The sequence below is a fragment of the Patiria miniata genome, unplaced genomic scaffold (genome assembly GCF_015706575.1).
Source record: "Patiria miniata isolate m_02_andy unplaced genomic scaffold, ASM1570657v1 HiC_scaffold_5, whole genome shotgun sequence".
NCBI lineage: Eukaryota > Metazoa > Echinodermata > Asteroidea > Valvatida > Asterinidae > Patiria > Patiria miniata.
In genome coordinates, this window is record NW_024037072.1 from 41,335,828 (window position 1) to 41,361,212 (window position 25,385).

The 25,385-nt window shown below is 41.1% G+C and overlaps 1 protein-coding gene across 2 annotated transcripts in view; it reads left to right on the forward strand.

Annotated features, from left to right (window-relative positions):
* The window catches only part of LOC119741066 (usherin-like), a 99,435-nt gene that overhangs the window by 32,625 nt on the left and 41,425 nt on the right, over window positions 1-25,385 (forward strand). For both annotated transcript variants that reach the window (XM_038216716.1, XM_038216715.1), the window contains 20 exons: window positions 392-536; window positions 1,754-1,981; window positions 3,556-3,834; window positions 5,207-5,497; window positions 6,343-6,497; window positions 7,521-7,779; window positions 9,091-9,294; window positions 10,528-10,608; window positions 11,796-11,987; window positions 12,391-12,501; window positions 13,652-13,855; window positions 16,111-16,397; window positions 17,529-17,676; window positions 18,002-18,316; window positions 18,742-18,921; window positions 19,820-19,970; window positions 20,674-20,816; window positions 22,150-22,286; window positions 23,688-23,823; window positions 24,700-24,996. In XM_038216716.1, coding sequence (XP_038072644.1) covers window positions 392-536; window positions 1,754-1,981; window positions 3,556-3,834; window positions 5,207-5,497; window positions 6,343-6,497; window positions 7,521-7,779; window positions 9,091-9,294; window positions 10,528-10,608; window positions 11,796-11,987; window positions 12,391-12,501; window positions 13,652-13,855; window positions 16,111-16,397; window positions 17,529-17,676; window positions 18,002-18,316; window positions 18,742-18,921; window positions 19,820-19,970; window positions 20,674-20,816; window positions 22,150-22,286; window positions 23,688-23,823; window positions 24,700-24,996 — 3,943 coding nt within the window. The remainder of the gene's footprint in view (window positions 1-391; window positions 537-1,753; window positions 1,982-3,555; window positions 3,835-5,206; window positions 5,498-6,342; window positions 6,498-7,520; window positions 7,780-9,090; window positions 9,295-10,527; window positions 10,609-11,795; window positions 11,988-12,390; window positions 12,502-13,651; window positions 13,856-16,110; window positions 16,398-17,528; window positions 17,677-18,001; window positions 18,317-18,741; window positions 18,922-19,819; window positions 19,971-20,673; window positions 20,817-22,149; window positions 22,287-23,687; window positions 23,824-24,699; window positions 24,997-25,385) is intronic.

Here is a 25,385-nt window from a genome sequence, read left to right on the forward strand (position 1 = left end):
GCACCATGTTCCCACGGTCAGGATTGAACCTGTGTACCACGGCACACGAGTCGAACACCGTAACCACTGGACCACAGCACCCCACATGTGCATAATTTTAACAGATTGCTGTTTAGTCTATTAAGAACTGGGAGCAAATCCGGGTGTGAACAATAGTTTGACCAGTAGTTGATCCCTCCTTACCAATGCACTTGCAGGGGCATAATTAGCTTGGTTTCCACGTTTTCTTGAAAAGTGTATTATCCACTGAGCTGAAAGCTCAACAGGTTAGGTTTGGAACATGCTTCTTTGGATTTTGAGTGGTGTTATTATTGGAAACAAACAGAATGCATGAATAGCAAATGATCCTATATGCCTTTAATTATCTGTCTGTTTTTATTTTGTATAACAGTTGATTCACACATCGGATGGAACCTCCAACTATTACATTGTGAATGATCTCCAGCCGTACGCCCTCCATGAGTTTATAATTGAGGCATGCAACAGCATTGGCTGCGTGAAGAGTGACAGATCATCTGGAAGAACGCTTGAATCAGGTACAGCCAACTGAAATGCATAATAGTTTCAACAAAATATACAGTAAAATTTACTTCCGTCAATGAACCATGGAGTGTCGGCTTAAAGGGAATATACAACATTTGCAAACATCGAAAAATAAAACTATCAAGTTTTTACAAAATACCTTACTAGGATGTAGGTAAATGACAGTCTAAAGCATCCTGTAAAATGATGGCTCCTGGTGTGAAGTCATTTTCAAGAAATTGGCAATTTTGTATACATTTCCAACAGTGGTCGGCCGATCACCGTTGGAAAAACCTAACTATTTTTTAACTTCTGCTTCAAATTTACCATTTTTTCAGTCCAAATTTTGTTTGCTATTGGTAACATGTTCATGAACGGGTGCAGGCCAGCTAGACTGGTTCCCTTACCTTACAATTTTCCGACATCTATAAATTGATCCATTTTATCCTTAGTTGAGTCGGGAACCAGACTACCTGAACATTTTCGTTTTTCTTGGTTTTTCCAGCATTTCCGAACACAAAACTTCAAACATGTCAGTGTAACAATATTTGACCTATTATACTAACCCCTCAAGTAGTTTATTTCTTAAAATTACAGCAAAAGCCAATGATGTACATTCCTTTAAGGTGAATCAAATGTCAGAGGCTATTTTCGAGTTTCATCACAAAAAATTGATTTCGTTTCTAAATTGAGTTTTTTTCTAGCGAAACGAAGGTGAGTCACTTTTGAATGAGACATCAACTGAAAAATGGGCCCACGTTTAGTTATTGAATAATGACTTTACAATTTCGAATTATTGGCTGCCAGACTATAATTTCATTTTTGCTGGGTAGGCTGGTGCCCGCCCCACAATCAGTATTGATAATGCACGAACCGGTTGACAGTCTGCTTGCAAAGTGGAAATGTTTGTGTCCAAAAAAAGTGTTCACCTTTTTTCTCAGAAGGTTGCAGACATCCTGAAAAGGAAAAATAAAGGAAATTTGTTTGGGTTGGAATAAACAGACAAGTTGAAAATTTTATTGAGAGAAAATATTTAATTTACCACTAGTCACCATATTATGATGAGCAAAAAGAATTACAATTTAATGATTTACATGATGCATGGTGGCATGAAAGCTATGCAGTCTCTGACTGACTTCCAACAAGATCTAACACGATAAACATAGCGCAACGTTATTATGTTGCTGAGATTTGTTTTGACAGGATACCAAATTTTCTTAATGTTTTACAGCACCGGAAGATCTTCAGCCTCCCTTTGTCAACGGCTACAATTTCTCCACGATGTCGGTCACTTGGAACCCCCCTCTGCAGCAGAATGGTCCCACCCCTGTGTACACCGCGGTGCGCACTATAGCATCCTTCAACTCTTACCCACCAAGGGTGGAAAAGGGGACAAGGTTTCCTGGAGGGGCTTACTACCTGTTTCCTAGCTCCACACTTCCCAGCTCTGCCTATACAGGTTAGTGTCATTATTAAAATGAGATTAAGATAAATCTCACCAAGCTGGTAGGCCCATTGGAAAATTATATTGCAGTGTTGTAGTCAAGTACTTTTATCCAAGTACAAAGTACTGCTGAGTACCAAGCTATAAGGCCAAAAAAAAAAGTCTCCGGTTTCTGGTATGCGCGCGCGTCGCCGTAGCCATGCACATCGACAAAATAAAAACGTTTTTTTTTTCAATGAAAGATGATGTCTCAAAACCGCCAAACTCACTGGTTTGACTTGAATCCTGCTGCTGCACAATTTTAACATGTTTTTAGATTGGGTTATGGTCGAGAATAAGCTTTATGTGGCCTCTCTGGACTCCCATATATTTGCACTAAGTTTAGTCTGGCACCATTTGCAGTCATCAGCCGACATTTGAAGCAAAAAAATCAGGTAAAAAAAAAAAAAAGCCGCGTCGCCGCACCACTTTTTGGGCAAGCTCCATACCAGAAACCGGAGACCTTTTTTTTTTGGCCTAAAGTACCACTTGTATCATAGTACTTTGACCCTCGAGAGTGAGTACAGGTACTCGAGTCCAAGTACTGGGACCTTTGAGTACAAGTTTTGTGAAGCCAAGTCTAAGTAGTTGGAACTCTAAGTACAAATACGAGTTCGAGTACTTTATGGACAACTTAAGTGAAAACAATATTAGACTATGAGCACTTAGATGATGGAGTGAGATTTTCAAATAGTCGAGTCCAAGTACTTTACTTCTCTTGTTTAAAAGAAATAGAACTCGGTCCGGTGAATAAGTTGTTATAACAGCTTGCCGTTTTTTATAGGGAAACTGAATAGGTGGATTAGAACCAATTTAAGGTTGAACAAAGAAATTGACTGGAGCGGGTTTGAACCTGCAAACTCCAGATTTGCTGTTCCAGTGCTATACCAACTAGGCTATCCAACCCTATGTTGGCAGTTCCCCATTTTGTCACTGCCTTTGTTTCTTGATAATATTGGGCTTTATATTGCTGTCTGAAAGCTTGTCAGATAAAAAAAAATCACAAGCTTGCTTAGGTGGCACTAGAACCAACAACAGGCTTTCAAGTATTCCTACTTTTCCCACATTTTTCCTAGTTTTTTTTTAAATTTTGCCGCTAGTTTTCCACTTAAAATTCTTACTTTTTCCCAATCTCATTGAATAGTTTTCATAGCAGAGTTACACACGGTCATATGTAAATCACACAGTGAAGGGCTTGGGCACAGGAGTACTGCAACTGTACTTCCAAGAGCTTAGTTGAGGATGGAGCAGTACAAAACGTGCCAAATGAGGCTTATGATGCTGTAGATATTGGCGAGTATCAACGAAAACTACCCCTAAAAGCCAGCGAAAGTCCTACTTTTATCCTGATTTTGTCCTCCAAAGTCCAACTTTTCTCCTGATTTTTTTGGAAAATTTTGATCCTACTGCTCTCCTCCTTTTTCACCTTTCACCTTTCACCTTAAAAAAAAAATTACTACAGTGAAGGGCAAAACCTAGTTTAAATTACCATTTGACAAGTAACATTCATACCAGTCACATTTTTGCTGTTTCATTTTCCCACAATGCAGGAATTGAGTTTGAGTTCCGAGTGGAGCGTTTAGTGTCACCCACCACCCCCGTTGACGCCTTGCTCCTCCTAGCAATATCCTCAGGAGAGCAGGAGGAATTCCTTGCCGTTCAACTTCGAGGTGGCCGCCCCTGGTTTCTGTTTGATCCCCAGGGTGGGGTCGCTGCCGTGACACCCACTAACGATGGGGGTCGGGCGTATGATGACGGGCAGTGGCACCGTGTGCTCGCTGTACGTAACGGTGTCGTTGGGACCATCACCGTGGACGGGGTGTACACTGGTGAGTCTGAAATATAATGGTTTTCTATTCAGAATAACTGAACAGTCACTCCTTTTTAGTAGGTGATTTCACAAAATACAAATGTATTATCATCTTAGGATTTAGGACTCGACTGAGCCCTGTCACACGTCGTGTGACACATCTTGTTATTCATATTACCAGGGTGACAAGTCATAAGTGTATTTTTATTTATTTAATTTATTGATGATTATCTGGCAATTGGCCAGGATAGCCCACAAAAGTCTTTCACATTATGTCCGGTGGGGTCCCTTGGTTTGAAGACATGGATTGAAATTACAGTGTTAGTGGTGGGAGGAAAACCCCAGAATGATATTCTGGGGAAAACCCACAGAATCAGGCAGGGACTGAAAACCCAAATCCACATATTGGCCCAGACTGGTCACAGCGGTGGAAGGCGAGGAAAGTACCGCTACGCCAACCTGATCGCCTACCAAGACTGACTGTCAAAAACAACTCAATTGTTATGTATTTTCTCTACAACTCATTACAAGGCATTAAATTTGGACTGGGTCCTGCCAAAGAATGCTGATATTACTAATCATGTCATTTTCATAGTGATACAATATGTGGTAAATTTAAAGTGAATTAAATTCATCAACGGAGGCGGAATGTTTCTGAATGTGGAGAGAAACAGTTTAAATGTCTCTGTAGTGCAGGGTTCAACTTTAGCGATAGCCCACTAGCCAAATGCTAGTCAAAGCAGCGGCGGGCTATTCAAAGTATTCCTTAAGTAGCCCGGCTGGCGAGTCAACATTATTGGGCTATGGCAAAGATGAAAGGACAGGAAGAAATAAATCATTAAATTCAGAAAGTAAACCTGTATCAATTTGTGTCTAGTTTTTATTAACTGTTAAATTATTAGATCTGTTTATTGAAAACTCCAACAAGATTGCCTCAGGATACACGTTTTACATGTATTCACATTCTTTAATAAACATTTTATAAAAGAAAAACATGCATACGAGCTAGTGAAAATGCTCGCGGACTAGTTAAGAGAATGTTTCAGAAGCCCGGCTGGCTAGTGGAAAAAAAAGTTAAGATCGAACCCTGTAGTGGGGTAGCCAACAGTGGGCGAAGAAAGAAGGAATATTTGGAAAGAGTGGAGATGGAGGGGCAAATGCCCCTATAACATAACAGCTCACAGAACCCTTCCAATGTGCTACTGTCATTAAACTTTATGTAGTGTTGTTACAGTCTCAATTAGCTGAATGTAGCAACTCACTTCACAGGAGAGAGAAACACAAAACATTTTTGAGTTTTGAACAAGGATTTGCTGTTTATTGTGACAGGATAGCTTTTTGAAGTCTGCTTTGGGAGTTGTCTTGCTAATGCATTCCTTGACATTCCACAGGTCAAAGTTCAGCCCAGACTGCCTCAACCATCATCGGCATGACAACTGGTCTCCACGTCGGCGGCCTCCCTCCGGACTTTGTCCTGTCGCGGACCGAGACGGGCAACAGCGCCCTCGTCCAGCGATCCTTCGTGGGCTGCATGCGCGGCCTGAGGGTGGAGAAGCAGCACCGGCCGACCTCTTTGTGGGAGGAGCTACAGTGGGAGGGGGCTGTGGCGAGACAGAACACAGTGCCTGGATGGCAGGGGTGTCCCGTGGGACTGGCAGGAGGGGCACACTTCTTGGGAAAAGGTACGATGAGGGGCCGTTTGTTTGGTTAGTGGGGTTGTAGGTATTTTGTTTTGTGGAGTTGAGGGGATGATGAAGAAAACAAATCAAGTTTCACCCCACATCTCTGTCAGTTTTGTTTCAGCTCCTATGACAAAATTGAGATCTCATGTGCAAGTCCATTTTTAAGATTGTTTTAGAGCTTCATTTCGATGAATTAAAAAAAAAAAAGCCTTACATTTGTTTTAAATTTTCAAATTTTTGGTCTTGCCTGGACTCTGTTCAGGAAAGAGACTATACAATCACAATGTCTGTACGTGTGTACATGTAGTATGCAATATGCATGTGGTATTTTGGTTAAAGGTTTTTTTAAAAAATGGCCTCATTTGAAAAGTTGAAGTCCAATTGGGACCAGACTCGAATCATAGTATGCAACATGGGAACATTCATATGATAATGATGTCAAAGGTCACATACCAAGGTCACAGATCATCTTAGTGAAGTTGTCAAATGAAAATGTACAATTGGTCTCATTTGAAAAGTTGAGGTCCAATTGGAACCAAACTTGTGTCATACAGGCAACATAGCAACCTTCATATGATAATGATGTGGATGGTCACATACCACACACCACGGTCAAGGGTCACACTTTAACGATAATCGCGATAGCAGGCGAGACGCGTGGTTTGAGAACCACCTTTTTTGAAAAAGTTACGTTTCAATCAGGAAATTATGTGCTGGATGTTTGGCATTTGAACTTTAAGTCCATACTTGGCCATAATGACTGTTAACTGTTTCCCATTTCAATTTTATTCACAATTGTGTGGTCTGGCACTTGACTTTTAAGAAACCCATTGTGATTTGTACAGGGTACGCTATTCTGCCGGAGGGGACGGTTACCGGTGGGCCAGCATTCATTGTTACCATGGAGATGAGGACACAGCTCAGTTCTGGTCTGGTCATGTTTGCATATGCTTCCAATGGGGCCTTCCTACTACTGCAGCTAGTCAATGGAGACTTGGAGGTAGGGAGAATTTGAACTCAAGTTTTGGCCGGAAAGTTTATCTTTAATCTTGGCTCATAATAGGAATCTTGAACCTTGAATAAGGTCCTATTGAAATGATATTATAATTATAATTATAATAAAAATATGGATTATATATACCCTCCTATATGCAAACATACATTCTGTGCAAGTTGTTCTTTCAGTCAAATTCAATCACGAGGATTGACTGGCTATGACTGTTTATGTAACTTGATACAGCTATGCTTTGACTGCAGGTGATTGATAGGCCAGCTGTGCCTACCACTTGCCTGCTTTTGTCTGTAGACCAAATTTGACTAGTCACAGTGCTTGCTTGAAATATGATCTGACTGTTGGTGACTAGCCTGTGTAAAAGGCATGGCAGGTATGGGATTCAACATTTGACTGTCTGTGACTGTTCAGACAGCAGGACATAACTGACATACAGATCCTTGTCATTTGATTGGTTGAACTCATATCACGTGACATTCGTTATTGCTCCCATTCATGCCGGGGGTTAAAAAGTCCCATTCGCCCATGGGGAATGGGAAATACTATTCAACAGTTAGGATCATTCTTGCTCCATGACGTGGTATTTGTGTGCAAATGCATGCTGGTGTGTGGGTTCAGCGTTGTGCGTAGCGCGTATTGTGCTAAATAGTCAACGCTACAGAGTTGGGTTCAAATATTTTTGTGAAGGGGTGGTTTGGAAGAGAGAAATACATTTTCCACCAATTTTGTATTGAAATATAAGTTCAAATATATCAAATGACAAGGATCTATATGTCAGTAATCTGAAATAATTATAGAGTTGCTTTAAATTGTGAAATGGGAGGAATATTATCACTCGGTAAAATCTGGACTTTTCCAGTTTACTCGGCTTCACCTCGTGAAATGGAAAAGTCCAGATTTTACCTTGCGATAATATTCCTCCCATTTCACTCTGAGCCACTCAATATTTGTATATGAGTGTTTCCCAATTTTTGATTGAATTTCGTTTGTCTTGGTTTCATATCCCGCCAGCTCGTCATTCGTACAGGATCGGCCGATCCCCTGACCTTATCCACCTCAGGGGCTAACCTCTGCGATGGTCAGTGGCACTCGGTCACCGTGGTCCAGAACGGAGCCCAGGTGACGGTCAGTGTGCTTGGTGGACCGCAGGCCGTTGGGTCCGGCGACAGCACACCGCTGGTCATCACTTCCAAGCTCTTCATGGGCGGTGTCCCTGAGGACTCGGACGCTGTGGACTTTGCTAGTAATGCTGGGTTAACATTCCAATCAGGTTTGTGAAGGATTATTTCATCATAATATGCATTTTTTTTTGCAGGCACAACAGTATACAAATATTGAGTGGCTCAAAGTAGAGTGGGAGGAATATTATCTCAAGGTAAAATCTGGACTTTTCCATTTCATGAGGCGAAGCCGAGTGAACTGGAAAAGTCCAGATTTTACCGAGCGATAATATTCCTCCCATTTCACAATAATTAAAGCCACTCAATATTTGTTTTATATAACTGACATATAGATCCTTGTCATTTGATATATTTGAACTTTTTTTCAATACAAAACTGGAGGAAAATGTATTTGTCTCTTCCAAACCGCCCCTTCACGAAAATGTTTGAACCCAACGCTGTAGCGCTGGCTCTTTGGAACAATACGCGCAACGCTGAACGCGCACACCAGCATGCATTTGCACACAAATACCGCGTCATGATCCTTACTGTTGAATAGTATTTCCCATTCCCCATGGGCGGATAGTACTTTTTGAGCCGTGGCATGAATGGGAGCAATAACGAATGCCACGTGATGCGAGTTCCACCAATCAAATGACTAGGATCTGTATGTCAGTTATATAATATATAAATATTGAGTGGCGCAGAGTGGAATGGAGGAATATTATCGCAAGGTAAAATCTGGACTTTTCCATTTCATGAGGTGAAGCCGAGTGAAATGGAAAAGTCCAGATTTCCTCCCATTTCACAATTTAAAGCCACTCCATATTTGTGTTATATAACTGACATATAGATCCTTGTCATTTGATTTACAGTTAAAATGGACTTCTATTACAATACAGTATTGGTGGGAAATGTATTTCTCTCTTCCAAACCACACCTTCACGAAATGTTTGAACCCAACTCTGTAGCTACTGGCTCTTGGGAACAATACGTGCTACACGCAATGCTCAACGCGCACACCAGCATGCATTTGCACACAAATACCACGCCACGGAACAAGGATGATCCTAACTGTTGAATAGTATTTCCCATTCCCCATGGGCGAATGGGACTTTTTGAGCCAAGGCGTGAATGAGAGTAATAACGAATGTCACGTGATGTGAGTTCCACCAATCATATGACAAGGATCTGTATGTCAGTCATATAATTCCCAAATAGTTGTTAAAATTGCATACCCCGTGCCCTTCAAAACTTTTTTTTTTCTCTCCTAACAAATTTTCATATTGTACGTTTAGTTTTAAAGAAGAGAAAACCCTTTATTCCGATTTTGGGCAACTTCTGAAAAAAGGCTTTCATTTTGAGCACAAATCTACCTGCCCTGCCAGAAATGAATTACATTTTTTTTCTTTTCTCTCCAGGTTTTGGTGGATGTATTCGTCAGTTGGTCATCAGTGGTCAGCGGCTGGACTTCTCGGTCCAGGGAGCCGAGCTGTCCAATGTGTACCTGGATGGCTGCCCGGCTGAGACCATGACCTCTGACCCTTGTATCACGCCCACCACTACTGCTGTCTATACGGGCCAAGCGACCAGCTTTGGGGATGATGGACTGCAGACGTACACTGGTATGTTGAACGTTTTCTCTTTTTTTTTGGAGGTGATTGTAGTAAAGTTATGTCTTTTATTTCTTATTTTAACTGGGTAGCCCATTCAGTGGAATCCACTGATCTCCCATGGGTCCCAGTAAAGAGAAGACAATGTGAAGACATTACAGTTTTAGAGGTGGGAGGAAAAGCCCAGAAGAGTATTCTGAGGAAAACCCACGGAATCAGGTAGGGTCTGAAAACCCAATCCACATATTGGCCCAGGCGGGATTCGAACCCGGGTCACAGCGGTGGAAGGCGAGGGAAGTACCGCTACACCGACCTGACTCCCCATGTTTTCCCAAGAACATAATAAGCACCATGATACCATCAGGATTTGAACCCACATGCCACTGCAAATGAGTCAAACACCGTAATTATTATACCATGGCACTCTCAAATCCTTAAAGGGCCCATGTAATATAATTTTTTTAATGTAATCCTTGAAAATGCACTTTTGGCAAAAAACTCAGTGTTACAGCTATTGCAGCACCAAAAGTTGCCCGAATTTTGGATATTTTGCTGTTGTAAATTGTGTTGTTCATTTATTTATTTATTCCATTTACCCAGGGTTTGCCCAAACAGTTAAAAACTGGTTTCCATTGGGGCCCTGCATGAATAACAATTATTAAATAATGTTATTAAAGTAAAGCTAAACTCATAAGGAAAAGTATATATGTGAAACATACGATGAACTTTAATTTTTACAAATACAAGTCGGACGTATGATGGTCATTAATTTTTACAAATACAAGTCTCATAAATATTAAACAAAAGCTATGTACATTGTTCATATTTTAAACATTCAGCTGTTGTTTCAGTACATGATAGAAAGTCAGCAATCAAATGTTTGGCTTCACAATTTGACCAGAAAACCCCTAAACTGAAGAATGTGTTCCTAAAATGACATCACAACAAATGTGCCCTCAGTTGTCAGAAAGAGCATGTAACATTTTCAATGTTTAAAGAAGTGCACTTTTCAAATATATTAACCAACAAGGCATGTCAGATAGTTTTCATACATTTAACAGGAGTTGAAAGTTGCACAAAATATGTTCTCTAGTTAAATTCATGTCATGATCCCTTTGAATTGGTAGAAATTTTCTCGTGCTCTTTCTGAACAAACTACATTGACATGGTTTATCTAGGGACTTCAGTAATTACCAAAACTGCATTGCTTCAAGTGTCTGACCCAACTTATTTGTCATCTTTCAGAGTATTTATACCAAGTGACAGCCAGTAATAATGCCGGATCAACCACCAGTTCCTGGGCAGTAGGCAGAACCAGAGAAGGGCGTAAGTACTCCTATTTATATTTCATTCAAACCCATCCAGTGGAGAGCAATGCACCAAGCAATGCACATAGGCACAGAGCTTCTCCTGTTATAAATCTTCATCAAGTCTCAATGCTGAGTGCATTATGAAACACAGAAAACTTTTTAGCACAATCAGGGACCAAGCACAGAACATATGTGACCTGTTCTGTCAAAAGCAGACGCTTCTGGGCAGAGGTTGAAATTGAGATAGGGCCAAAAAACGCTGTGGGGGTGATTTTTATCGATTTTCAAATTTTTGCATATTTGTAATCCTGAAAATGTCTAAAATATATTATAAAAGTTTGAAACCCTAATTTGAACTCTACATATACAATTTTTGATGATTTTGATAAGGTATATCAGTTAAAGAAATAACTGTTTTGTGACATTCGTGGCCATTTTCTCCGTTTTCTACTTTTCGACACAATGAACTTCAAAATAGCATAACTCTGCCCAGGAATGACCGGTTTCAAAAATTAAACCACCTATTAAAAGGAAAAAGATCATATAACAATATGTAAAAATATCGTTTTCGACCTTATGCCCAGAAAAGTCTGATTTTGACAGAACAGGTCACATATGTGAGGTGTTCTAGCAAAATGAGACAGAACTGGTCACAGGTCGTACTGGAGGGAAATGAAATAATAAAAAAAAACGATTGGAGATCATTTTTTTTTATATTCAGATTTATTGATATTTGTAATCTTTGATATGTCTACTACAAATATTAGTAATAACAATCATAGGGGGAAAAGGGTTTTTAAGGAAAAACCATTGTCATCTTTCTTATTCACGACTATACAAAACTCGAAACTTTAAAGGCCTTTTTCTCAGTACTGTACTTTTTGACATACTGATAAATGGCAAACTTCAAATAGCCATAACTTGTCAATGGAATGTCCGATTGAAGTGCAACAAATAGCATTGTAGTAGGATCTTATTCTCTTTCCTAATAAACCCTCATTTTTATGTCTGCCCAGTTCTGTGTCAATTTGCCAGAACGCCTCACTTATTGGCTTAGCAGAAACAGGTTACCGGCTAAAATTTCATGCAATGTATATTGCCTTTGACTGGTTCTCGGCTGCTTTTTGCTTAACAAAAACGTGTGTATTTCTGCTTTTAAATGAAATGCTATTCCACTCTTCTCCCCCCCCCCCCCATTTTCAGCTCCCACTGGTGTGACCCCGCCCACTGACCCTGTAGCTCTGAGTGGTTACATCATTCAGCTTAGCTGGCAGCGGCCTACCGGCAACACTGGTCTCCTACTGCACTATATTCTGACTGCATACGATCAAGATCGGTCCCAGACAGACCCGGTCAGGGTTTACCACAATGACACTGGGCCCTCAGAGTACACTGGTTAGTGACAAACACAATTATTATGCTTCATTTGGTTTGGTGTGTTCCTCACTTAAGTCCTACAGAATGAAAGGCCGTGTCGGAATTACTTCATCTTGAAGACTTTATCTATTTCAATAACTCTCTTGAGAATTATAATTAAAAGTTCAAATTTTGATTGGTGTAATGTTCCCAACAACTTAGCAAGACAAAAGTTTTGAGGATTGTTGAGCAAACTGTCGTGAGTAAGAAGCTTACATTAAATGCCAACTGAATTTTTTTTCCACAGCACAAATTTTTGCATGATATACATGCTTAAGTACAGTATTGAGAGTCCCAAACTTTCGGGCTAGTGCAGAGGTATCAACGCTTGACCGCACAGTATACAAATTGCTCTTTTCCTTCCATTTTTTTCTTTGAGCAGGTAACATCACTGATGTGATTCCGTTCACCAGCTACCGAGTAACAGTCACAGCCTGCACAGCTGGAGGGTGCACTGAGAGTTCGGCAGTGGATGTCCAGACACTACAAGAAGGTTAGTGTGGTGATGGAAACAAGATGATAGTTGCCTGCCCCTGACTTTTGGAAACTAAGACTTTGTTCTCCCTCCTCTCTGTATTGTCCCTCTTTTGTTAATACTTCAACTGTTTAGGAAGACCTCCAATGTGTTCTATGCACACACCTCAAAAATGGACCTCCGGTCAATCATGGACTCTAGTGTCTTCTATTGTTCAAGGTTCACAATTTGAATGTGTATACATGTACATGTTCTGGTACACGGTACCCTTTGGAGACATGTGCACAATAGGGAACACATGCAAGATTGTATTCGTCTCCACAGAGCAATTTCTATAGGTGAATACGTCTCAACGAGGTTATCATGAAATAGATATACATCGATTTTACTCAAAAACTAGGAGTTTCCAAGGTGTGTTGATTTGCCACAAATTGAAGTATTTTATGTAAGGGATATTAAGTCCGAATTTCAGTCCAGGAAATTAATTCTGGTCAAAATAGAAGCATTTTGAAAGTACACTTTCAAACTCGAAAACTTTAGTACACGAGAACAAGGAAATGACTCCACAAGGATACAAATTTCAGTGTGTGTATGTGCACATGTGTTTGTTTATGGTGCAAATCAAAGATTTTCTATTGTTCCTCTTCATCGATCTTTTGTTCATACTTAAATTTTTTTGCAACAGCTCCCATTAGTTTTGTACACATTTTCTAATCAAGGTTGTTCTCGATTTGACTCCTGTCTTCAATTACACAAGGATGTTTCACATGTGTGTCCTCTATTTACGCCATAAAAATAACCCACAATTACCTCCAGAAATGTTTCACTGTCACTGGTGTCGTCAGTTTCATTCTGGTGATGACAAAAAACTGCTGATAACCCAAAACCAGTGTTACTATCGGGCAAAGTGGCATTGTAGCACAACAGAACTGCTCATTAGATGCCTTTTTTGGCAGTATGTTCATGCCAAGTGTTAAAAACTTCTTTCTAGAAAAACAAAGGTCAAGATAATGTCCGAAACCTCAAGAAATTTTGGGACGAAATTCAAATTTTTGTCAAAATCTTGTCAGGAAAAACAATTTTTCAACAACCTGTCTTAAGTAATCTGCAGTTTTCCTGCTTCAAACAAGTTTTTCCATTTGTTTATATTTCCCTCTCTTTCTATCAGCACCCGAAGGTGTCAATCCGCCCCAGCCCACGTCCACCACAGCGGATACTATAGCGCTGACATGGCCGGAACCAGACCGGCCCAACGGTGTCATCACCAGCTACGCGTTACAAATGAACGACCTGACAGTCTACACCGGTGTCCAGCAGTCGCACACCGAGTCTGGCCTACAGGTCTACACGGCATACCGGTTCAAGGTCACAGGTGAGCCAGAAATATTTGACCTGCCAGGAGTATTTTTGGCAATGTGGCGATTTAGATACAGTTGGTGAAGCATTCAGCCGTGCCAAAATGATACACGGAGAAACGCTGTTCATCCAAAGGCAGATTGGTTCTTGACTGAATGCAACAGATTTGTAATCTATGGACCATTATCATGTTGCGGACATTGTATTTTTCCATTCAAATCAACGTAACCAAAGCGAGGCTGGAAGAAAAAATAATCTGGTTCCTTTTTGCACAAAAAACTTTATTATTGAGTACTGTTATTGGATACAGGGAACATGACTAAAATGGTGGCAGCATGATAAAGGTCTATATAACTACAAGTCAATCACAATTCACAATTCACTTCACAAATAACGGCGGATGAACAATAACTGAAGTATTTTTCAATGGCTGAAACTGGATGAAACTGGATGACTTTTCATGGAGTTGTGATTGACTTGTGATGAAACCAATATTAGGTTTCGCCCTTCACCGTCGTATAACTTATATTGATTTACATCACCCCGACGCAAACATTCCATCTTATGACTTGCAATGACTTACAATAACTTGAGATGACTTGTGACTGACTTGGATTGAGTTGTGCTTGACTTGGTGATGATTTGCGATGACTTGTGATGACTTGCGATGACTTGTGACTGACTTGGATTGAGTTGTGCTTGACTTGGTGATGACTTGCGATGACTTGTGATGACTTGTGACTGACATGGATTGAGTTGTGCTTGACTTGGTGATGACTTGCGATGACTTGTGATGACTTGCGATGACTTGTGATGACTTGGGATGACTTGTGACTGACATGGATTGAGTTGTGCTTGACTTGGTGATGACTCCGATGACTTGTGATGACTTGGGATGACTTGTGACTGACATGGATTGAGTTGTGCTTGACTTGGTGATGACTTGCGATGACTTGCGATGACTTGTGATGACTTGGGATGACTTGTGACTGACTTGGATTGAGTTGTGCTTGACTTGGTGATGACTTGCAATGACTTGTGATGACTTGGGATGACTTGTGACTGACTTGGATTGAGTTGTGCTTGACTTGGTGATGACTTGCGATGACTTGTGATGACTTGCGATGACTTGTGACTGACTTGGATTGAGTTGTGCTTGACTTGGTGATGACTTGTGATGACTTGCGATGACTTGTGACTGACTTGGATTGAGTTGTGCTTGACTTGGTGATGACTTGCGATGACTTGTGATGACTTGCGATGACTTGTGACTGACTTGGATTGAGTTGTGCTTGACTTAGTGATGACTTGGTGATGACTTGTGATGACTTGCGATGACTTGTGACTGACTTGGATTGAGTTGTGCTTGACTTGGTGATGACTTGCGATGACTTGTGATGACTTGCGATGACTTGTAATGACTTGCGATGACTTGTGACTGACTTGGATTGAGTTGTGATTGACTTTGTGATGACTTGCGATGACTTGTGACTGACTTGCGATGACTTGTGACTGACTTGGATTGAGTTGTGCTTGATTGGTGATGACTTGCGATGACTTGTGACTGACTTGGATTGAGTTGTGCTTGACTTGGTGATGAACTGTGATTACTTGCGATGACTTGTGACTGACTTGTGATTACTTGATTACTTCTGTGGAATGCACGCACCAGTCTAGTCTGCAAAATTAAGGAGGTGTTACTGGATTACAGGCTAATGCGTCGGGGTAGTATAAAAACAATTGAGCAAACAACTTTGAAGGGTTGCATAGTTAGTAATCAGTGTGAATTGACTGATCATTGGAAATCGCCTACATTTTCTTGAATTCTTCTTAGTGACAGCAAGCCAGACACAATAATTCACGGGGTGTTTAGTACTATGATCTTTAATTAAAATCGGCTTCTTGTTTTTTATAATTCAGTGGGTTACCTTTATGGTAAATGCAAATGATCCTATATGACTTTGAATGTTTACAATTGCTGATTCACTCCCTGTACACCATTTTGCTTTTCAAAACTGAATAGAAAACATTTTTTTATGCTATGGGGTGCGTGATTGGTATTTAAATGACCATTATTTGCTGTGCAAGACATGACTTAAAACATTTACGATGGTAAATAAAATTGAGGGTTTTTAAATTTATTTGTATTTCGGAATAACCATTACACATTTAGTTTTAATCAATTGTGTGCCATAGATAGCTGTGTATTTACTTTTGCACAAAAATCACTATTCATTGAGAAAATAACCCAATTTTTTCTGTGTGTGGTAGCGTGTACTACTATTGGCTGCACGGACAGCCCCGAGGTCAGCATCACCACTGCCCAGCGACCCCCGACCTTTGTCACCCCGCCCACTCTACTGGCCAGAGGCCCCACCTCCATCGAAGTCAGCTGGGTGGAGCCTGCCCAGCTCAACGGTCGCCTGGAGAGATACGCCCTGTTCCTGTCGGTCCAGCCTGGGCAGCTGGGCCAAGAGGTCTACAACTCCACTGTGCTGATACGCAGTCACGTTCTGTCTGAGTTGATGGCTGGAACGACGTACCTTGTGGTCCTCAGTGTGAGTAACTTCTAGTAGACACAAAGAATTAATCAGGTTTTCTTTTTTCTTATCCATTCAGTAGGGCAGGACTAGATTTAAAAATATATATATATGAACTTTCAGTTCATGGAAAGCCAGCATTACATAATCAATTTAAAAGTCTTAAAGGGAATATACATCATTTGCTTTTGCTGTAATTTTCAGAAATGGATGGAATTGGGGGGTTGGAAATATATAGCAAATATAGTTACACTGACTTTTTTGAGGTTTTGGGTTCGAAAATGCTATAAAAACCAAGAAAAACAATCATTTTCCTGTAGTCTGGTTCCCTGACTCCATATAAGAAGAAACAGCAGTTTACATACATTGGGGAATTGTAAGGTCAGGGAACCAGTCTAGCTGGCTCGTACCCGTTCATAGGTTTGTAATCGATTGCAAACAAGTGCGATGGTCAATTGGGGCCAGTATTTGAAAAAAAGCCAGTTGTTTCCAACGCTGATCGGCCGATCAGCGTTGGAAATTGATACAAAAATACCACTTTTCTTGAAAATGACAGTATACCAGGTGCCATGATTTTACAGGATGCTTTACACTGTCATTCACTAACAGTCCAGCAAAGTATTTCAAAATGATTTGGTAGTTTTATTTTTTGATGTTTGCAAATGTTGTATGTTCCCTCTAATAATGCATTTGACACTGCATGGGAGAGAAAGCTTTACAGAGAGGGTGAAAGTAAAGTATGTCCTTGGCTGGTGTTTATCTCCAGTTTCCTTGGAATGAAACGACTGAAAATATTTCTATCCCGTCCCCCCCCCCCCCCCCCCCCCCAGGATGGGATGCCAGTCCATCGCAGGTTACTCCCCTGCTAATGCTGGTACCCATCTCTCCTGGGTGGAGAGAGGCAAGTTTGGGCAAAGTGGCTAGCCCAAGGACACAACAAGTGGCCAGCAGCTGGATTTGAACCCCTGACCCTCTGATCATGATTCACGAACCCTAATCACTAGGCCACACTCCCCATATTACAGAGAGTGTACTATATTCTTTATAGCACCCAGCAGCATTTTGGTCATCTCAACGTATTAAAAAAAAAGAAGTTTACTGGAATAGAAAAAACACTAAGACTTTTCACAAATTTGTCATGAATTCCAGGCCTGCACAGGGGGAGGTTGCACCAATAGTGCACCAGCCACTGCACGCACAGAGGAGAGCATTCCAGAGGGTGTACCAGCTCCCTCTGTGACTGTCATCAGCCCGAATGAGCTGCATGTGTCCTGGACTGCACCTGAAAATCCAAACGGTGAGTAGACAAACACTTCTGTCCGTTTGCATTCCCTGTGCCCTTTGACAAATTCCCTTTTTTTAATTAATAAATTTTCAACTTGTATGCTTCATTCCAACCAAAAAGTCTCCTGTTTTTTTTAATGTATTTGGACACATATTGCTTTAGTTTCTGACCTCCCTCTTTTCTCTGGTCGATGTGTAGCCCGCACCTTGAATCAAGTGGCCATTTTCACGGCCTTGTGATGGACTACATGTTTTCAGGGACTAACTCAAAGCCAAAGCAATGGCAAAAAGACGGCCCTAACAATCACTGCATCTATTTCTCCTTGCTCTCATTTCAGGAGTCATCACCCGCTACACCCTGATCCAGGACGGCTCCGTGGTCCTCGCCAATCTCAGCCTGTCCTACCGCGCCACCGGCCTGGCCCCTCACAGCCTCCACATCTTCCGCTTGGAGGCCTGTACCTCGCGAGGTTGCTCCTACGGTCCTGAGACCTCGGCCCGTACCGCCGAGGCCCCGCCCACGGGCAGCATCATGCTGAGCGTGTTTGTGACAGATGCCCGCACCGTGTCAGCGCGCTGGACCGCGCCAGATAACCCTAACGGTATCCTGCAGTATGAAGTGCTGTTCACTGGGATATTTTACGTTTCGCCGGGTAAGTCAGTTTGCTTTAGTTGAGGTTCAGCACCATGTGTATTTTATTTTTTGTATGAGGACCTAGCGCCAGTCATGATGCTGTTTTACAGCCTCCTCAAATTTTTGTACCAAGGAGCACCAAGGAATGGGGAAATTGCACCAAGGCAAATGATAAAGGGCACAAAGGCAAATAATGGAGGACACCAATGTATAATGAGGACACAAAAAAGCAAAATAGTACCCACCTTGTCTGTACAATACAAGCTTGAAAAAAAAAAAGCCAAAAAAACGCGTCGCCGCATCAATTCCGAAACTTCGGTCTGACCAGAGACCGACTATTTTTTTGGGGGGGCCTAATATGTGGTATGCATAATAATGGTCAGTTTTGAAGAGCGCCCCCCATTTGGAAGATGGGTCATTTTCTCTGACATTTCCCTTACACAGAGACAGGGAACTACAACACCATTTCACAGACCCGAACACTGCTCAACACCACCGACGCTAACATGCTGGTGGCCATCTCTGGTCTGATCCCGGACTCGCCCTACACGGTGCAGGTACTAGGCTACAACACTAAGGGCAGCCTACTCAGTAACCAGCAAGACGTGCGCATGACAAAAGGAAGTAAGTAATTTCACTTGTTTTTTTTTTCCACTTTTTTTAAATTAAGGCCTTAGAAATGTTGTACAAGTATTAACTCCTTCAAGTGGTAAAACTAGCCCACATTGAAAATGTTGATTTTTTTTCAAAAATAACCATTAACAAGTATGAGACAACAACTATTGTGCTTAAAGGATCATTTTGCTTTTCATACATAGCCCAGTTGTGGTGGTTTTTGCAGTAACAGGACAAGACAAATCCAAAGAAGAATGTTGAAAACCTAAGCTGTTGAAGTTTCAGCTCAGTGGATATTACACTTTTCAAGACTACGTGTACAGTGAAAAAACATGAACGACCTTTTTTTTATCACAAAACATGATTTCTTCAATGTAACACGTTATCTCCCAAAACCAGTCAATTGACTGTTCATCAAATTAGGTTTTGCCCTTCACGGACGTATATAAACACTGTATACTCGGTGTGTTACCTCCTGAGTGAAAGTTGGAAAAATCACTCGGGTGGGACTCAAACCCACGACCTCCTGCTTTCTAGTGCAGATGTTTTACCACTCGACCACCGAGCTAACGGGATCGGTTGGCTGGTTCGAATAAACACACTGAGTATACAGTGTTTATATACCTCGGTGAAGGGCAAAACCTAATTTGATTTACATCACCCCGACGCAAAATTCCATCTTATGAACAATTGACTGTTCGTTGGAAATCAGATGGAAAGCCAGACAGAATAATTTCACAGGGTGTCTAGTACCTAAGTAGGATCTGTAATCCAAGTGAGGTTTTTGATAATAATTTGGTAGGTTACTTTTGGGGTAAATGCAAATGATCCTGTGTGCCCTTAACAAGATACAACATTGATGTGAAACTCCACTGACAATCCCTGATTCTGTGCTTCAATTCTTGAGGTCCTGATGGTGTGTTCCCGCCTACACTGGTAACCCTGTCCTCGACATCCATCCGTGCCCAGTGGCAGGTCCCAGCAAGGAACAATGCACCTGGTGATGCCAAGTACCAGCTACAGTTCCGGCCAACCCTGCAGCCAGGACTCCAAGAGGAGTGAGTATATTACCCTCTGTGGAGTGGTCCATGGTGTTTTTGTGGGGGCAGATGGTACCCGAGGCAAAGGCAAGGGTGCCATTTCATCCACCACCCACAACCCCCCAACCACCCCAACCCCAGACACCAGTGAGGCGGGCGAGGCGAAGCCTCATTATTCATAATAATGATGAAAATGTGATTTGGGGAATGACAGCTCTTTTATATTTTAGCACCCATATCACATTGTTTGTTTACTTTTTAATATGATGTACAGCGGAACGTCGCTATACCGAACAGCGCTATACCGAACATTTGGCTTTACCGAACATTGTCCTTGGCTCCCAATTTTTGTGTACAAAACATACTGAACATTGTTGTTGAAAAATATCAGTGTCAAGAGAAGAGCAACAAGTGGCTATTATTTCCCCAAGGAATAGAAGGGGAAAGCCACCCATCGATGTAGGTAGTAAGCTCAAAACTGTGTAGTTAAATAATTCAATAGTCGGCACGTGTTCGAAGTCGTCTTTCAGTAACTACCAGGGCGTGCAGGGTGAAGTTCTGAAGCGCGCTATTTATTGTAAAGTGAGTACCACAGCACCAACAGCTTAAAATCGCTTCACCGAATGATCGCCATTACGAACAATTTCTGTGGATCCGTACTGTGAATTGCAAAATTTGCCCTCATTAAAATGTATTACTTTGTTTCTCTTGAATCCTCTAGCCTGTTTGATAGTCCAGTCACTGTGACTAGCTTCATCAAGACTGGCCTGAGTCCCTACACTGAGTATGAGTTCCGAATCATAGCGAGTAATAACTACGGCGAGACAGAGAGTGACTGGACAGCTGCGTTTACCTCGGAGGCTGGTGAGTTCTCTCAAATACTCAGAGATTAGCCAAGCCTTCATACTAAATATCAACATACACTCTGTTGTTTGTCTGTTGATTTAGGCCTGTATAAACTATTGATGGAATTTCTGATGCCAAATTTGAGTGGCATTCAGTACATGCCTGTGCACCAACTTCATACATGTGTATTAAAATAGTATACAAATAATGAATGTTTTTGAGTGCAATGGTAAGATTAATTTCGAGAGGTGACAGATAGAATGTTCCTTTCCACGAAGCGAACATTACATTTTCCAAGATGTAGAATTTGCAACTTTGGTGGCAGATTTTCAGAATCGGGAATAGCTCAAATTCTTGATTATTATCTTTTGTTACTGTCTATCCCCTGTTACTTGTAACTGAACTTGTGATCAGACTTGTGATGTTTTGATTGGACTTGCGATGTACTTGTGATTGGACTTGTGATGTACTTGTGCGGTACTTGTGTGATGTACTTGTGTGATGTACTTGGGATCGGACTTGGGATCAGATTTGTGATGTTTTGATTGGACTTGCGATTTACTTGTGATGTACTTGTGAGGTACTTGTGTGATGTACTTGTGATCGGACTTGTGATGTTTTGATTGGACTTGTGATGTACTGGTGATCAGACTTGCGATGTACTTGTGATTGGACTTGCGATGTACTTGTGATTGAACTTGTGATGTACTTGTTATCGGATTTGTGATGTTTTGATTGGACTTGCGATGTACTTGTGATGGGACATGTGATGTACTTGTGATCGGACTTGTGATGTTTTGATTGGACTTGTGATGTACTTGTGATTGGACTTGCGATGTACTTGTGTTTGGACTTGTGATGTACTTGTGATCGGTCTTGTGATGTACTTGTGATCGGACTTGTGATGTGCTTGTGATTGGACTTGTGATGTACTTGTGATCGGACTTGTGATGTTTTGATTGGACTTGTGATGTACTTGTGATTGGACTTGCGATGTACTTGTGTTTGGACTTGTGATGTACTTGTGATCGGTCTTGTGATGTACTTGTGATCGGACTTGTGATGTGCTTGTGATTGGACTTGTGATGTACTTGTGATCGGACTTGTGATGATTTGATCGGACTTGCGATGTACTTGTTATCGGACTTGCGATGTACTTGTATTCGGACTTGTGATGTTTTGATTGGACTTGGGATGTACTTGTGATTGGACTTGTGATGTTGTGATCAGACATGTGATGTGCTTGTCGTCCATTTCAAGTACCTGGACTACAGCACTGTTGGATCTTTACCCAGTTATGTATTAATGTCGTTGCATTCAATCAAATAATGTTTGTCTTCTCCCCCAACAGCACCTGGGCCAATTGACCCTCCCATGGCGGCCATCTTGGATGCCTACAGCATGCTGGTAACATGGGAGCAGCCAGAGCAACCCAACGGCATCATCAGTAGAGTCAGGCTGTACCAGAACAACCTACTCAGGCAAATTGTAAGTCAAGTATTAGTCAGTGGACTATAAAGAATTTCCTAAGATCTCTTTTGGTTCATGTGAATGTAAGCCAAATATAAACGTCCTTTAGTTGCGCCCATAACCTACTGAAACTCTTCCCCCTTAGATCCAAATAAATTGCCAACAAAATCAAGTTAGTGTTTTTTTGTTAATCCTCAAATGTATTATCATGATTGTGTAGTTTGTTAGTTTTCAGTTGACACATATGTATAATCTGTTTTGTTAAACCTCCGTTACTGATCCATGGAATGGGGTTAATGCCCAATTCATAAAATCGGCAGTTAAAACAGAAAATAGCTTTTGGAAAATTCACTGACACAAGTGTAGTGATAAATAATTCACTTTCATAAGTACAATCAGTGGCCGATGAAAAATGCAGGAAGACAATTGAAAAATGAGGGTTGCATCCCCTCAATTCCGATTTTTTTTTTCACCTCAAATTAACCCACATGGACCATCAGCTGATCACACCAGAAGATTATTACATGAAATCTGAAAAATGGAAAGTTAATTCTATCCCGAAAAGTTACTTTAGTCAGGTTTTATGTTCTGATGACTCTGCTTTTACCCTCAATTGAAGATATTTTCATGGTCATAGCTCCATTAGTCTGTCCAACCTGGTTCCTCCAATCACAGTGTTTGGAGGAAAAACTCACTTTTCTGCCTGTTCTCATTCATATTGTCCTTATTCACGAGTTGGCCATTTTTGTCGAGTTCCCTGAATGTATTTCATTAATTGTTAACTGTTGAATGGGATGGCGTCGGACTATTTATGCAGGCATAATGCAGCCTTATTTTACTGTCATTTTTTTTATCTGGCTTTAAACATCAGGGAATGTTTAATTACAAATTTGTAATTACTCATTGAAGCAGACTGGAACTAATTAATAATTTACTTGCTTTCATTTCTCTTCGCAAGTTCCAAAAATTAAGATTTTACCTCACTTTCAATTCAATATGGCCGACTCGTGCATAAGGCCCATACTGTTGCAGTACCTAGATGTGGAACAAAAGGATATTCCAATAGCATTTTTTCCCACATGCTGCATCTCTTTGGAATTCCTTGCCTGGTGCTTGTTTCCCTCCAACCTATGATCTCTCCTGTTTCAAGAGGAATGTTAATTCCTACCTTTAGTTTTTCCTGAGTACTTACTCTTCTTCTCATTTCTCTTGTGGCCCTGTACCTGGAGTGGCTTTTAAGCCTTGATCAGGCAAATATGCATAAAAACTGTTTGGGAGGTAATACACTGAAACAGTGTTTAAACGTCGGTGAAGGGCAAAACCTAATTAGATTTATATCACCCTGACGCAAAATTCCATCTTATAATGAAGGCAAGTAATTTTTTTTTACTAACTCTGTCTCTGTGTTTGTTTTTACAGCTGCCAGGCAACGCGACTGAGTTCCTAGCCGATGGTCTCATGCCGTACACTGATTATAACTACCATGTTGAGATGTGCAACAGTGCTGGATGTACAAGCAGTGTACACTCATTGACTTATAGGACGCCTCAAGCAAGTAAGTGAAAAGTTCAGATTTTTCATATTTTATGAAATTTTTCAAAATCTTGGCCTTATTCTAGTGTGGCTTTACAAGATTTAAGGCCTCTGTTTGAGGAAGCAATTTGTTAGGTGCTAATCTTCAGGCTTCGATTCCGCTCTGGAAATCAAGGACAACCTTGAACATGAGGTTCCATTTTTGCAGTCAGGCAAAACTCTGGGAATTTAGGAAAAACAGGGAATTTGACAGCGACCTAGAAGGGAAAGGTTTTTGCCAGTTTGGCGTATGTGCATCTTGTGCCATGTGTCCAAGTTGTGCCCATTGACTGACTGGCTATGGTGATCTGATACACAGACCCTCTGGAGACGTGTGTTCAATAGGGAACAAAAGATTGTATACATCTCCACAGGGCAATTTCTATAAATGAATACGTCTCCACAAGGTTTTCACGAAATAGATATGTGGATTTTACTCAAAAACTAGCAATTTCCAAGCTATGTTGATCTGTCGCAAATGGAAGAGTTTTAGGAAAGGGATATTAAGTCCGAATTTCAGCCAAGGAAATTAATTCTGGTTAAAATAAGAGCATTTTTAAACTACACTTTCATACTCGAAAACTTTAGTACACAAGAACAAAGGAATGTCTCCACAAGGATACAAATTCCAGTATGGGTGGCTTTTTAGTGTTTATGCAGTGTGAATATTACAAACCTCTCCAGACAATGACAATTGGCTGTGCTACACCATTTCTTGACCAGCAACCTCGTTTTTTAGTGAAAATACTTCTCGTAGAATTTTATAAATTTCTCTGCGAAAGGTCAGGAAAAAAAGTCAGGGAATTTTGTTTTTATGACATGCTGCGAACTCTAATTTTTCCTCCCCCTCCACACACAGTTCCCTCAGGGCTAGCGGCGCCCACCCTGCGCTCCGAGACACCCACGTCCGTCCTGATCACCTGGTCTCCCCCAGACTCCCCCAGCGGGGTCCTGACTGGTTACGAGATTCAACGCCGCGTCAAGGGCCTTGCTGCCGTCACCACGGTGGTATCCATCGGGCCGTCCAGCCCGTTGGTCTACCTAGACCAATCCCCTGCCGTCACTCCCTACACGGTCTTTGAGTACAGGGTCCGGGTCCGCAACGGTATTGGCAGTTCCTCTAGCTTATGGCAGACGGTCACAACACTCTCGGCAGGTAAGGACTGTTGCTTTCAATTTGTGCTTCATGATTTTTAAGAACTTCTTTATTCAAATGATAAGGAACAGTCAGATACAAGTCAGAGTGTTTTGTTTATTGCCTTTATTTGGTTTCTGCATTATTAAATGATTTTTGATTAAATTCTTTGAAATTGTTTGAAATGGATCTTTGGATTGTTAGAGGGTCAAGTTAAACCATGTAGTCCTTGATTCGGTATCTCAACAGTTTGTAGCAGTTTTGTTTTAACTAGAAAAAACAGTTGGAAATTGAAAAATGACACTCTCTAGAGGAAAGGATTACTTGTTGGATTTTTAAAACATTGTTATAAAACTATGCTTTTAGTAAAAAGAAAATTAGAATTTTCATTATTAACACGGAATATGGTT